The sequence below is a fragment of the Diceros bicornis genome, chromosome 29, assembly GCF_020826845.1.
Source record: "Diceros bicornis minor isolate mBicDic1 chromosome 29, mDicBic1.mat.cur, whole genome shotgun sequence".
NCBI lineage: Eukaryota > Metazoa > Chordata > Mammalia > Perissodactyla > Rhinocerotidae > Diceros > Diceros bicornis.
The window spans coordinates 9,079,065-9,095,021 of record NC_080768.1 but is presented as its reverse complement, the minus strand read 5'-3'; the positions used below and the strand labels follow the sequence as shown (position 1 = coordinate 9,095,021).

General features: G+C 37.4%; 1 protein-coding gene across 1 annotated transcript in view; it reads left to right on the top strand.

The window, feature by feature from the left end:
- ASB5 (ankyrin repeat and SOCS box containing 5) overlaps positions 1-15,506 on the top strand; it is a 49,218-nt gene extending 33,712 nt beyond the window's left edge. Inside the window, exons 2-7 of the mRNA XM_058525389.1 lie at positions 8,653-8,732; positions 10,873-10,980; positions 11,678-11,828; positions 11,995-12,129; positions 13,932-14,123; positions 14,941-15,506. Coding sequence (XP_058381372.1) covers positions 8,653-8,732; positions 10,873-10,980; positions 11,678-11,828; positions 11,995-12,129; positions 13,932-14,123; positions 14,941-15,068 — 794 coding nt within the window. The 3' untranslated portion in view covers positions 15,069-15,506. The remainder of the gene's footprint in view (positions 1-8,652; positions 8,733-10,872; positions 10,981-11,677; positions 11,829-11,994; positions 12,130-13,931; positions 14,124-14,940) is intronic.
- The last annotated feature ends 451 nt before the right edge of the window (positions 15,507-15,957 follow it).

The window sequence follows — 15,957 nt, the reverse complement described above, 5'->3', positions numbered from 1 at the left end:
CTCCTCACTTAAGAGAAGCTATCTTCAAGCCACTTCTGCTATTTGGACTTCCTATGCTCCCATAAGCTAAGCAGGAAAAACAAGAACCAAAACACGGATACACCTCAATAAATTACTCTGCAGCATGAGAAAGAGAATTGAGCAGGCGGAAGGTGCTATGAAAAAAGAAAGAAAAAAGATTTTTGGGGGGACTATGTACAACAGTCTCATTTAGTTTAAGCAGGGGGTATGTGGAGGTAAATAGTAGAAAATAAAACAAAAAAGGAAGATAATCCATATTGTAGATCACCTTTAATTCCAGGATAAGAATGTTAGACTATATTCAGTGGGAAGCCATTAAAGTTTTGAGCCTGAGAGTGACAAGGTCCTAGAGGTGTCTTCAGGGCAGCCCTCTGCTGTTGTGCAGACTGGGCATGTGTGCCCAGCGTAGGGCTTGGCTGCCTAAGGAAAAAGGTGCCTTTTCTAATTTTCCGAAAGGCACTGCATGGGCTAACTGGAACTCTAGGTGCTTTTGGAAGTTTAATTCAGTGGCAGTATTCAGGCAAGAATGGTGAGATAGAGACTAGTGTTAGGAAAACCGTTTAAGAGGGTCCTAATTGAGTTCAAATGGAAATAGACCATAATTAATTCATCTCTGTGTATCTCCGGCATCTAGAAGGGTGAAAATTGCCTAGTAGACCATCGTAAATGTTTACTGAGTGAATAAATAGTGGATGAATGTGAGGCACAAGACTATTGCTCAAGGAAATACTCTCAGGACTCCTTGATAGGGAAAGCAAGAGGCTTGGCACAATTTAAGAACCAATGAATTTAGGAGTCGGAGCACCCAAGCTCTAAAGTGTCTCCACAACTTCAGTCAATGAATATTATTGATGTGCTAGATATTGAAGGTACAGCAATGGACAAACTATACCAAGTGCCACTTTCTGAGATCTTATGTTCTAGTGGTAATAAGTGCTAGAACAAAAGCAGAGCAGGGTAATGAGACAGAATGAACGACAGGGGAGGGACAGGGAGGACTTTTTCACACAAGATGGTCAAGAAAGGGCTCTCTGATAAGGTAACATTTCAGGGGAGAACGGAAGTCAGAGAATAAGCCATGTGAAGATCTCAGAAAGAAGTACTGCAGGTGTAGTGAAAGAAGTGTATATGGTGTGTGTAAGGAAAAACGAGGAGGCAAGTGTGACTGAACTAGGATGATGGACGGTGAGGAGAGGTACAACCTGAGGTCAGAGAGGAGCCTGGAGACCTTGCAGGTCATGACAAGGACTTTGGATTTTACTCTGGCTGAGAAGGGAAGCCACTGGATTCTTTCTGACTTTAAAAGGATCATTCCGACTGCTGTGTTTAGGACAGACTGTTGGAAGGGCGTGGGTGGAAACACACAGACCACAGGAGGCTTTTGCAATAGGTCAGGTGAGGGTAATGGTGGCTTGGACAAGGGTAGCAACAGTGTAGGTCATGAGATAATAGTCAAAGTCTGGATTACATGTAAATGGTAGAGACAGAAGATTTACCGGCGTTTGCCTGTGGGGTGTGAGAAATGGGGAGAAATTAAGGATTACACAAAGGTTTTGGCCTCGGAGCACCTGGATGAATGGAGTTGCCGTGCACTGATAGGGAGGAGGTTTGGGAGGATCACGGTTTGAGACATGTTAAGTTGAAGCGCCTGTTTAGATATCCAAGTGGAGAAGCTGAAGAGCCAACTGGAAATACAAGCCTGGAATTTAGAGGACAGAGCTGGTCTGGGTATCAATTTGGGGTAATCAACATGTGGTTAATATTTATATCAATGAACTAGAGAGATCCCCACAAGAGTGAGTATAGGTAGATACGAGGACTGAGCTTGGGATGATGGGGATCCATGAAAAATAAAAGACTAAAAAGAAATACCTCGGCCGATAATAACTGACTGCTTGCAAAGAAGACCATGAAATAGTCAATATATATGAAGTTTCTGTGAAAATGACTGTGCTTAAATTTAAGACCATATTATGAGTTCCAGGTAACAGAGGTAATGGTAACACTGTTTAAAGCAATAGAGAAGCAAAAAGAAATAGCTGGTTTTGAGAGAAAGGTGATGAGTTCGCTTTTAGAAATGTCCTGAGATGCTGGCAAAATATCTAGGTGAATGTCTAGAAATAAATTTTAAAATGTGGCATTAAAATCTGTGGGAGAGGCGAGGTAAGAGATATGGATGGAAGAGTTATCCATATAGACTTGATAATTGTCTCTAAATTTTGACCATTCACCATCTAATTGTATCTCCCGCAGATATATAGGCAAGGGAAATAAGATGAACTAAAACTTCATAATCCTAAATAAGTTAAGTTATTCTATCTTCTGTTTAGAAGGTGTAGTAGAAAGCTCATGGGGCAGATATATGGAAGTAGTTGTCTAAAATGGAATTTGGATTGTATTATCGTATTTCAAATGTGTTAAGCACTATGTGAAAGTACTTCACATTCACTACAACCCTATGATGTAGATAGAATTATCCCTCCCTTTCCAGTTGAGGTTCAAGAGGTTAAATAACTACTCAAGGTCACATAACTAGTATCTGTGCTGGAATTTGAACTCAGGTCTCTGTGAAGATGTCCAACATGCTCTGTCCACAGCCCCAATGATCAGGAATGGTTCATTGGGGTGACTGGGTAGTCTCTCCCAAGAACAGCACTATTTTCTCAAAAGGGTCTTAAAAACTCTTTGTCTCTTGATTTTGGATATCCATGGGGGAAACCGCTATCTTCACTTAGTTGAAAATTTAGTCTTTTTCCTTGAGATAAACCACAGCAGTGTTGTCACTTATCTGTTGTATTTTTCTGTTCAGCCCCATACACTGTCTTCTTACAACTAATGGAGGGTTCTAGACAGTGAACAAGAAATCATTTAGAGTGAGTTACATGTCCATGCAATTCATTATGTATACCTGAAGTTCCTAAGGTACAGGTGAACCTGGTGGTTTCAGATCTGGACTAGCATTAGTCTGAGGAAATTTTCAGAGAGATGACAAGAAAAGAAAGACAAGGACAGCATCAATCTTTGAAGAGACTGGTTTTGGCAACACATGAATTCCCTCTTTATCAACCATGTCCTCGAGGATTTATGTGGCTCTATTAATCTGTTAGAAAAATACACAATAAAGGTCAATACATGCCTGTTGATTTTGAATTATTTTGTAAACTTGTGAATAGAGATAGGCAAGATGATGTTGAGCATGAAGCTTATCCACATTTTGGGATCTTCTTTAAGAAAAATAACATGAAATTCGATACAGAGTCTTAGAAAGTGTCCCACAATTGGGGGTCCTGAATTTATGTTTCATTGGCTTCATGGTAAATCCACCTCCATTATGTAGAAGATTGTTGATTTGATATTTTGTGGCTAAGGGAGCTATAAAATGTATTAACATTTTGCACTCAGATTCATGTACGAAAATGTCATTGCTTCTCACCTCTCCTTATCATTCCTTGTTTGAGAAAAGTGTCCTGCCTTTCCTAGATTGAGACCACTGAGAAAAAGTGGGTATGACCCAAATTCGGAAAGCCACTTGCCCCTCTGCTAGGTTTGCTCTCGAAGGAGTCTACATTCCCTCTCTGCTGAGGGGCCTAAGATGGCAAAGACTTTCTAAAAAATAAGATGGTTTCATCATAGCCATGGGCAGAAGTCTAATTGTAATACTTTTAATTCATTGCACGGCACATACTTTAAGGAGAAAAAATAAGTTAGTATCAGCAATTTCTCAAATAAAGAAGAGTGATCAATAAAAAAAGGCAATTTTGAAAATAAATCAGCTTTTAAAAAGCTGTTTTTCTTTCTGGAGGTGAAAGGTCACATTACAAGGAGCTTAGGGCACCTTAAAATGGCCGAATAGAACTAGCAAATGACTAGCAATTTTTCTTTTTTGACGCTGATAGAAAAAGACATGAGTCGGATTTACCTCGACAGTGGCTGGCTTGAAGTGCCGTGGGGAGATGGTGACTTAGGTACGGTATAGACCCTTCCCAAGCTGTGTATATCTAAGAACGTGAGTGTTTTTGCTCTGGCAATGTGATGTTTACAGAACAGGGTAGGCACTCTCCCTGTAAATTATATACCAGATGTCTGAGAACTCGTGTTGTTTCTCAATATAGCCGGTGACCTCCTGTGCAGCTACGGAGACCATAACAGTAGGCATTTGCTTTGCATGGTGAAAGTTACAGACATTTTGTAAAACAATTTTCACGCTGACTAATTTATCCTAAAGAGTTAAATTGAACTTTCTTTTAATCTTAGATACCCAATTAAAGTCTAACAAGATTATAAAGTTACTAAATTGTTATATATGAAGATATTTGTATTTCGTTTGGTCTTGAGAAAGCTTATAGAAATCTTTATAATGTAAAGCATATCTGTATTGAAAGGTAAGATGTTTAACACTGAACACATTTGAATAGAAATTTACAGTTGTTATATTTCAGATTTTGAAGGAGAGAAATAGGAAGGAGTGAAGACTTAGTTCAAAACAGAAACTGGAACATGATAAAGTATCGTTTGATTCTCGCGTGTTGCCAGATTAATTACAGAAATTCTTCTAAGGAATTACAAGGAACCAAAAGAGATGAGGTTGCTTGGGAGTTAAGTATGCAGAATTCAAAACATGGGAGTTAAGTATGCAGAATTCAAAACAAACAAAAAATGTTTTTCATCAAATAGCGTGTATGTACTATAAATTACTCTTTTCATAGATTGATATACCTTTATTTCTTATAGCTTACTTAGGAAAGAAAAATGTAGCTGCAGTGTTGATTGTTGGCTTAAATACGTTTATAAATCATTCAATTGCTTTTATATAGTTTACTTAATTAAGCTGATAGCATTGAAAATCATTTTAGTCAATAGATGCTGTTATTTATGGCTCAAGTTTCCCAGTTTTGGAGAATAAGGATTGTTCTCTAAAATTCATATTAAAATCTCCCCTATTTATCAGTTTATGTGTGTAGCAAAGAATACCAGGTATTATTTACTGTCCATTTTCATAGCAGGCACTTAGCTGCTTGTTTCTAATATGCCCTCAACCGTGTCTCATAGATAATGCTTTTCCCGTTTTAGGAGGACCTGACTCTCGGAGAGGTTAGATGACTTCATGAAGGCCGCTGTCCTAAACTGGGAGGCAAATCCAGGCTGTCCTGGCCCCTCAGTCTTTTTCCTCGTGAGCTTCTGGGCTCTAGACCCCATCTCATTTCTCACTTCCTGCTGGTCTCCCCTTCCTTCTCCTCTTCCTCCTGCTCCCTGCCCTGCCTCCTCCTTTAAGGAATCATGACAGACAGCAGGCGCCCCCTGCAGATGAGCAGAGCTGAGTTCATCTGAGGAAATAATAGGGCAGTGCACTCTTACAAGCCTTTGTCCCTGCCTGATGGGCCGCGGATCCCTCACCCAGCACCGTCTCTTGTCAGTGGTTTTCTCACTAACCACCCACCCCCACTTTCCCGCAGATTACTGTGCCATTTAACTCCCTTTTCCTGCCAGTGGAGGTCATATTAATAGAAATAATAGCAAATCCACATACACAAAATCTGGCTTCAGCTTTTTTTCTGCCGCTGTAATGAACTTGTCTTGGTGATAAAGAAAATGATAGTGAGGGCAGAAAGCTGTGTGACAGTCTGGGGAGGGGCAGGGCGGGGATAAGTGGGGCTAGGGATATGGGTGGTAAATTCGAATACTTACATTTCTTTATTTTGGCCCTTGTGTGGCCTGTTTTCTAAATGACCCTTTTCCTTTTTTTCTCTTTTTCTTTGGTAAACACCAAAAGCAATGCTGAAATTGTTCAGAAGACTAATACAGTCTTTTTAATGGACAAACACATTAGTTTGCAAAAGAGGAATATCACGCTCCCCTCAGCTGCAAATGTTGTTAGCTTTGCTGCCCTTTACAGGTCATCATAAAATACCACAAGGAAATGAGCCCAAAATGAACCCAAAAGGCCATTTCTCTAGGCTTTTCTCAATCCCAACATCTGGTTAATTGTCCTGTTAGCTAGTGACAATGGAAGAACAGGCAGCATAATGAATCAGCATCCTATAATTCTGCATACAGCTTTTAGAGATAAATTAAGGGTAATGAAATTTTTTAAGCCATTATACAAGAAGGAGCACACAATCATTATAAATATTATAAATGATTATTTAAATTCTAACCTACATTTAGGCATTGATTACTTAAAACCTTATTAATTTACTATGCAGAGCAGATTAAACTGACCATAGTGGTTTCACATATGCAATCCGTTTGGAAAGTTAATATTATAATTTTCTAATTTAAATATTGACAGTGAAATTGCTTTATATTCTAAAGTCCTCAGTGTTTCACTCTGCACTCAAATTGTTTACTTTAATGATAAAACAAATGGATGTGTATGATTCTTAAAGCATCAAATTTCATCTTGGAAGCTGGAACTTGAAACATAGTTGTTCCCCAAAAGAATATTTATGATGGTGACTTTTGCGTTTTATTTAGTAAAAGCATAATGTTCCAATTTCTTATAAGTTATTATTTTACCATCAAATTTTGTCCTATCAACAAATATTTACTGGTGTGCATTATTTCAATTCTGCTTTTAATCTACAATAGGAGTGTTGCGTACTGAAAAGAAATAATACACAAAAGCTAATAACAATAACTCTTTTTTCAGTTGAAAACTCAAAGAATTGGATGTCTGGGTTGCTATTTTTTTTGGATAGGCAAGAAACAATGCTAGAAGGAAAGGCAAAACAAAGACAATAGTGCAGTGTCGTAAGCAGGAGTATCAGCCCTAGAGTTAGACTGTGTGACTCCCTTTGAATGATTCCATTTCTTCTAGCTCTCATTTCCTCAACTTTAAGATATAAATAATAATTGTCTGTACCTCAAAGAGTTTTGAAAACTAAATGAGGTATCGTACGCAGTGCTTGGACTAGGATCGTGTGCATGGTAAACACTATTCCACATTAGCCATTATTACCATTGCTGGTAAATCAGCAGTAAGGAAAAGAGAGACTATGCCCTCTTTCTCTTAGGATTTGGATTTTCAATAAAACTCCAAAATGTCATTGGATATAAAAAGATCGATGATTGGCAGTTCATTTCTGTACTCTATGCCAGGCTCATTTGATCATTTCATTAACCTTATGATGAGTGTCCCACATTTTATTCAATGGAATCACTTAGACCTCACTTATGGTTTTGTGGCCAAGTTCTACTGTAAGACCGCAATACAGAAGCATAGGTATACGTGTAAACTTTTCCAAGGGTATGAAATGTAGGAGGAATGAGGTGGTTTCTAAAGCACCACACCCTACTATGTTTCGGATAACTTTCCTGACCTATTTAAACAAGCTTTAGACATGCTTTTCATAAAATTTATGTTTCTGATTAACAGCTAAGTGACTTTATTTCAATTGCACTGAGACTGATTAGCAGTTTTTAAAAAGATTATTTTTATTTATTGCATCATATCTATCCAAAAGAGGGGGAAAGGTGGTAGACAAGGAGACAATTATTAGCAAACATTATCACATTACAGTGGGAAGATTTTCTCTCTATTCAACATTGCATTCATTTATCAGCCAATGATACCCTTTAAATGAATGTTTTCCTGATTTGCATAGTCTGCATATTTAATTACTTTAAAACCTCCAACATAATCTCTCATGTCCATTAAATAGTCCGTTAAATAGAACCAATAATGCTGGTCCTGTTTACGTTACAAGAGAATCACTGTGCACCAACCCAGTATCTTATAAAGCCACCTGGGTGGACCACAAAGGTGGGAGAGATGGGAGGGGAGCCTGTACCTCTGGATGGTGTCTGGATGCCCAGAGGGGCTGGGGGAGGGAAAGAAAAGGCGATTTTCACATGGGAGGTCACTGATTTTTCTCACGGGAGGGGTGCAAAAGGCACATCAGAAGAGGGGGACTTGGGAGACATGACAGGTCAGTGCTTTCTCCACCAGGGCACAGGGTTGGAGGGTTTCAGTGCCACCGTCCACCAACCACTGGCACATGGAGAATCAGTGACCCCCGAGTGAGCCCTTGGCACTCTCAGCACCATTGCAAACACCGAAAATAGTCTGCCTTTCCCAACCTATGACACCCCCTTCTTCTTCTAGGGCCTGCCTGGCTTATTCCACATATTAGACCTTGGCGATCAGCTACTTTGCCCTCCTTGGCAACATGTATAGCCCCTTTACACCTCAGGACACGGCTGTGGGGGGTGCAGGGAGCAGGGGAACAGCAGGGCGGGCGGGGAGTGTGGAGAGGTGGGTGTTCCAACTGCTATCCCTGCTAAACAGGCAGAAAAGTTGTTTTTCTGGATTCTGTCTGAAAAACCACGAAATGGAGATTTTTGGTACATGTGGCAGATCTAGTGACTGTAATCCTCCTCCTCTTTGGAGGATAATTCAAAAGGTACAGGAAGTCTTGGGTAGGTCCAGTCCAGAACATGTGTTGTAGCCCTCTGGATTTGGAAACTGCCAATCTGGATCCTTCAGCTAAGAATCGAATTTCCTGGTATGTGGTATAAGTGTCTTGGTCACCTTGTTCCACAGTGATTCTGAATAGTACATATGTCACAGGAATTGACTGTGTCTATCAGAGTTTACTTTGATTCACAGATTTTTGTTTTCTTTTCTGACAGGTTCCTGGGCAGATCGATCGCCACTACACGAAGCAGCAAGTCAAGGTCGCCTTCTTGCTCTGAGAACATTATTATCACAGGTGAAATATTAAATATAGCCTAAAATATGCCCCGTCCCATGAGCATAGAACATTAATTGTCAAAAGTAATCAACTCAAAGATACTAAAACTGCTTAGTAAATTTTACTAGTCTTATTTTAACTCATATATCAATCAAGTCCATAGTTTCTCATTTATCTTTGAAACTTCTTTATAAATATTTTGGTATAATCTTATGTTTTAGTATTTCCAGTTTCCCATACAGTGTATTTGTTCATTGATAAATGTATTTAAGCAAGAAGTAATTGGATGTATGTATTATTCATTAAGCATTTTAAATATGCTTAACTCTGTACAATGTATACAGCTAATCCCAGACTTAGTTCAGTCATAAAATATCCAAAAAGGGGTAATCAGACCAGATGCCTAAACAATCTTTTTTACGTTATGGAATCTGTGATTTGTTGTGGGGAATTGCATCTGAAAGCTACAGAACAATCATTTCTACAGCTGCCTGCTCATCAGACTCACCAGAGGAAAAATGAAAACCACAGATTCCTTATTGAAACAGAAAGTACTCTGGCTTAGCCTGTGCATTTTTAAAATTTTCCAGTGTAATTCAAATGCACACCCAGATCTGGAAGTCGCTGCTCCAGTGCTTCCAGGATCAAGGAGGAAGGAATTTTCTCAGCTGGCTATGAGGGAAGGAAGGATAGTGTTGTCCAGTGTAAAGAGCACTGCCGTGGGACTCAGGGGACCTAATTCCAGGCAGGCACTGGAGGTGAACCACAACCTATCTGACCCTCCATTTCTCATCTGTAAAGTGAAAATGTAGGACAAGATGCTCCCGTAGGGCCTTCCAGTTCCGTGATAACCAGGTGACTGTGCTGCCACAAGGTTGGTAATTTCTATAGGCTCCCCACCCCCCGCCCTGAAAGGATCATGCAGTTAGTTCTTTGAGAGAAGAGCAGGCTTAGGATAGTTCTCAACACGTGTCTCATATCCATTCACAGACCAGCCAAAAAGAGTCGGAGGCTGTCCCCAAAGCCCTATAGGAAAGGGAATCTTGACCTTCGCAGATGCTTCTGTCATCTGGTCACTCCAGTGAGTGGCAGTTCAGAATTCGCTCTCCACGTCTGACTGCTGGCCAGCCAATTCGAAATCTTTGGAAGGACACTTTAAGGGATCTTAAAAATTACCACTTGCTAGTGATAAAGATTTGGTGTGATTATTTATTATCTTGCCTTCATTTTAAGATTCTTTGTGTCCATTCTGGTATTACAGATCATGGTAATCTGTAATATACTCTGGGGATCTGGCCATGAAAATCTTCCTATTATAGTGCTTAGTATGATTGTCAATAGACAATGAATTACCAAAAATAGCAAGAAGGCAAAGAATCTCATATCCTTATAATATTTAGTTATTTTAGTCTGATGTCATTAGTTTAATTGGAATAACATTTTTTAAAGTGTTTACTTAGTTTTGATTGAATAATAAAATGAAATAAAATATTTTCTATGTTCTGGGCACTGTACTATTTGTTTTACATGCATCATCTCATTTAATCTTCATGATAATCCTAAAATTTAGAAGTTATTATACGTGTCCAGATTAAAATAATTACTGCCTTATGGAGCCAGGTCAAACCCAAGTCTAACTGACTCCACAGTGAGAGCTCTTGACAACCAGCATAGAATCTACTCACATCTATTTAGGGACAAAAATTCACAAAGCAGTTTACTACAATTTAGAGCTTTTTCCCCCTCATTCAGGGCTGACCTATAATTTTATAGCCCCAATCAAAACAAGTGATCCAGCCTATAAAAAATCTTCAGTTCTACAAAATAAAAGACAAAATAACAATAACAACCAAAATAATTCATAAAGACCAAAAGAAGTTTAAAAAGCAAAACTTAAAGAGAACACTCAGAATCTATTGAACAAACTGCCTAAGGTGGTATTGGGTTTAGATATGATAGTGTTACCATAATGGGGCTCAGGAGTTTTGACAACTGATTCACTCTATGGCGTTTGAACTGGCCCTGCCCATTCCCGCTAAACTGAAACCTGGTTTGCCTGAGATTCTCTGATCTTTTATATCACTCTCTAATGATAATTATAGAGATGATTTTATGTAACTTTTTATTCACCTTTCAATATTATTCATGTCATATTTAGGGTTATAATGTAAATGCAGTAACTATAGACCATGTCACCCCATTGCACGAAGCCTGCCTTGGAGATCATGTTGGCTGTGCCAGAACTCTTCTGGAAGCTGGAGCTAATGTAAGTGCATTTTAAAAGCATTAACAATTAACAATTTGCTAGGAGAATCAAGCAAAGTTCTGATTTTGCTGTTCTTTCCTTCTTAGTAGTTTTCAAAAACAGCAGAATAAAAATAAAGCTCTCAAATTGCCTCCCCCTTCTCATTGCTCTCTAAGAAGGATTTCCAATCATTGCAAGAATGGGTCGCATGCTGTGTAATATAGAATAGTCTTGAGACTATTTCCTGCTTCCCTAATTCTAAATAGCAGTAGATGAACATGCTTATGCCTATAATGTTTGCCTATCTTTTGGATGATTTTCTTTAGATAAATTCTCAGAAATAGAATTTCCAATTTAAATTGCCACCAACAAAGTGGCTTCATCACTACTCTCATCACCATTACATTTGTTGACTTTTTTTCCTAATTGAAAACTACCTAGTCATCGAGTTAATTTTTCTATATTTGATTCTTATGTAGTTTTTTTCGTGATTTTTACTAACTGCATGCCCACACCTGTGAATTATCTACCACATCATATCTCTGTTTATCTCTTGAAGTTTGAAAGCTTTGCTTGTTGATGTGTATGAGCTAAATATGCTTTGTCATATTTACTGCACACAGTTTCCCAATTATTTCTGTTAGCAGATCACATAATTTTTACAGTCAATCATGTATGATTCTGTGAATCTCATTCTTGAATTTTTGGTTTGGTTTAGGTAAATGCCATCACAATAGACGGTGTGACTCCATTATTCAATGCCTGCTCACAAGGCAGTACAAGCTGTACAGAACTTCTTTTGGAATATGGTGCCAAACCACAGCTAGAGTCATGTCTTCCTTCTCCCACACATGAGGCCGCCAGTAAAGGTAACCGTTATGGGATTAAGTGACAAGGGGAGAAAGCTCCCTCAGCAACGTGCAGTGTTCCATTTATCTGTCAATGAATAACATTGCAGAGAGAAGCATGGGGTGAGGTGCATGGGCGGAATGGGCATTAAGGAAAAGTAAACCCATCTTTACTTTGTGTTGGCAGGTCACCATGAATGTCTAGAAATACTGATATCCTGGGGCATAGATGTTGACCAAGACATTCCTCATTTGGGAACTCCTCTGTATGTAGCTTGTATGTCACAGCAATTCCATTGCGTTCGGAAGCTTCTTTACGCTGGTAATTTTCTTTAAAACATCTCCCATTCTGTCCATACACACAAGCAATTGTTCAGGTCCATGTTTATTTCTCTAAATAAGCTTCTTTAAAAATTATATCTCATTGCTAAAAATGTTCTTATTCTAAGCATTCTCACATGTAAGTATATGAGCCGTAAACAGGAACGCCATTCTTAACTCCACTTCACCCCAAAGCCCCAAAATTCCTACTTATAAAAGGTCTTAAAATTAAGGTCCTCAACGTTAGCCCCCTGAGAAACTTTTCCTAATCTTTTGGGACCACAGTGGTCCCTCCCACTGTAGGACTGGGAGCTCTTTTAGGATATGGATTATGTCTTTTTCCCCATCACCTCTTTTCTCTAGCACAATGCCTCTCACGTGGTAGGTGCTTAAAATGTATATAAAATGAGTAAATGCATTTCTATGCTTTTCATTGTTTATGACAATCATTTGGCCTCTGATATACACTGACATATATTTTTAGTAATCCTTTTATGTGTTACTCACATTATCTTAGCTAAATTATAAACTTCTTGCAAGCAGTGTCTGCATCTACTATTTCATTCCCTTTACAGCTAGTAAGAGTCTTAAACATGAGTTCTACTAATAATTGATGACATTGTTATTTTCTGGCTATGTTCTCCCATAAATTTGTATAACCAGAAGAGTTTATTCTTTATTGCCTTTCTTTATTTTGCTAAGAATATTATTCTTTTCACCAAATATTTTATATTGGGTAAAAGAAATATTGAAAAAGTGCTGTTAGTAATTGTGGATTGATTGTTATTCTCAGGCTCTGTTCTCTCATAAAATTGATATAACTAACAGAGTTTCTTCGTTCTCTATGGAGATTTTGTCATGGAATATAATTTTTCCACTAAACATTTTATACTTGGTTTAAAAATATTGCAAATGGCTATATTTATTGAATCTTGAAAGTAGCAGGAGGGCCATAAAGGGACTCTTAAAATGTACTGCTTCTTATAAACATCATTAATTTTATTGATAGTATCAGAAAACAGGACATAAAGATTTTTATTGATAGACATTTCTTGGTGTTGTAACCATTTATGTACTGGAAAATGGGATTATTCTTCTTTACAATATTTAACAGCATTTATTCCCTTGCCCATGCGTTGAATGACCAACATGTGCCACAGCTTGCACTGAGATAAAATAACTATGCAATTGGTAATTTACCATGTAAAGTTTTTGTTAACATAAGCATTTTTTTAATTTACTTTGTACGCAGAAATATAATGTGCCTTTCCATTTAAGAGGCTCAGTGCCTTTACGTATGTATTGATTTAAACTACATGACTGAGAAGTGACAGGAAAATCGATATACATTTTACCTAAATAGCTCACATATCTAGATTCATGAATTTTCCAAGAAACAAAAGAGCTCTATTGCCTTAAAATAAATGAAAAGAATAAGAGCAAGAAGCTCTTGAATAATCCTAAGAGCTATCGATCGTGATGAAAATAGATGATTGAACCTAATTGTGCACTGTTTATAATACTAATTAATAGGATTACTTTGAGAACTGTTTAAAATTTTTTAAAAAATTTTATTATGAGATCTTTCAAGCACAGAGAAAAATATTAGAGAATATAACATGTGCACTCTCCATCCAGATATAACAAGTTTTAAGATTTAATGTATATATGTATATAAAGAAATAACTCATTACAGGTAGAGTTGAGGTCTTCTTTGTGTCATACCTTCTTCCACTTGCTGACATAAGTGACTCATCTAACAATTTTTGTTTGTGTATTTCGTCATTGCTTATTTACACGTAGGTGCTGATGTACAAAAAGGCAAATACTGGGATACTCCACTGCACGCTGCTGCTCAACAGTCCAGTATGGAAATTGTCAACTTACTGCTAGAGTTTGGAGCAGATATTAATGCCAAAAACACAGAGCTTCTGCGACCTATAGACGTAGCTACTTCCAGCAGTTTGGTGGAAAGACTGCTGCTTCAACATGAAGGTAAGAGGAATGCATGTGGGCATTTAAAAACACAAAAATACATTTGCCTGAAATAGATGAAATTTAAAGACCCTTTGTTGGCATGTAAAATAATAATGGCATAACATTTGTAATATTTTTTGTGAAAGTAGGTAATTTTTTAACTTAGGTTCTATTTATAAAGAAGATATCATGGTGATCTTTTCTTTTTTTCATCTTACCTAAACTTTATATTCCTGTGGTTAAGTTAAATTTATTCAGTTTGTTTTGACAATACATAGTATGTAATTCTGTTTGCTAGCTGCTAATAAATATTCGGAAACATGCCCCATTTTATAAGGGCTTGCACCTTCTATAACGTGTTGTAGAAACATCATCAGGAAATATTTTCACACTTAAGACATTTGTTCTACAGCAGAATTTCTTAAGCCTGGTCCAGACATTATAATGAGATTTGCTTTGGCATAGTAAACTTAACTTGAGAAAAAAATATAATTTTAAAATTTCCTACTTTAGTGCATAACACTTCTTGGGGCTTTTGATTTATATCTCCTTCAAAAAGCAGAATTTGTTTTGGAGGCTTTAAATGCAACAATAATTTCATATGCCTTAAGATTATAATTTTTAAAGAACGTGTATGGAATATACCTCAATTATAATAAGATCTTATAAATAAAAGCGATATAAATGCTTATATAACTTTCCCTAGCATAGTGGTCAGATGGCCCTGGTTTAAGACAAAGCATTGTAGTTTTTTCATGGTTTTATTTCCTGTATCTTATAACACATAAAAATCCATTTTGATCTTAATTAACTAATGGTTTCATGTTTTTTGTAGCTACCCCAAGTTCTCTTTGCCAGCTTTGCCGACTCTGCATCAGAAGCTACGTAGGAAGATCAAGATTGCACCTGATTCCACAACTCCAGTTGCCAACGTTATTGCAGAATTTCTTACAGTACCGATAAAACAGTAAAATAATTGTAAACATTTGAAAGTCAAAAATTTCTATTTCTTCTGCATAGTGTATATTTCATATTAAAATATGCTAAAGGTAGGGTAAAAGTGAGTATGAGACCACCCAAGGAAGAAGTGAATGGAATATCAGTTTTAATTTTGTGTACTAGTGAGTACTATTGTTTTATGCATTTTAATAATTTTTGGATGTAGTATATTTAAAGTGTCTATATCTTATTAGCTATTCCTATATACCCTTTTGTTGATTTAGAAAACAATGAGAAATTCTCCATTTTATGTTTTTTCAGAGTGGAAAAGAAAAATGTTAACTCTTACTAAAAATATTCACATATTATATTTTAAAATGTCTATATTCTTCAATAATGCGTTAACTTTTTAATTTTGACACCTGTCATTGATTATCACAGTATTTTTGATATTAATACAAAATATGAGTATGGTTCAGAAAAGAGCAACTAATATCCTTTTTGAAATAAAGAGGGCTCTCTTTCAGGAAATCCACCACGTTGAATGTGCACTTGTCATTACAATGACCAAGAATCAATCATAAAGAAAAGATCAATTGCTCCCTCCCTGCAAATTTCTCACTAGTCACTTCACCACCACAATGGACCTATTCCAGAAACTGGCAGGACTAAAAGTTATTACTACTGACCTCTCACTCTGAGATGTTTAGAGCATCATATACCTGCTAAGGCTATTTTAAGACCTCCTCCTTCCAAGGGTAGCCTCTTAAGGTCTCTCATCAGTGCTCTTGTACATATCACTCAGCCTTATCCCATTTCAGAAATTGTCAATAGCTGGTGATCCCTGGGCTGAAGGAAAAGAACTTCAAATCTAATTGATAAGGAGGCCCTGGGTCACACTCCAGGGATCAGG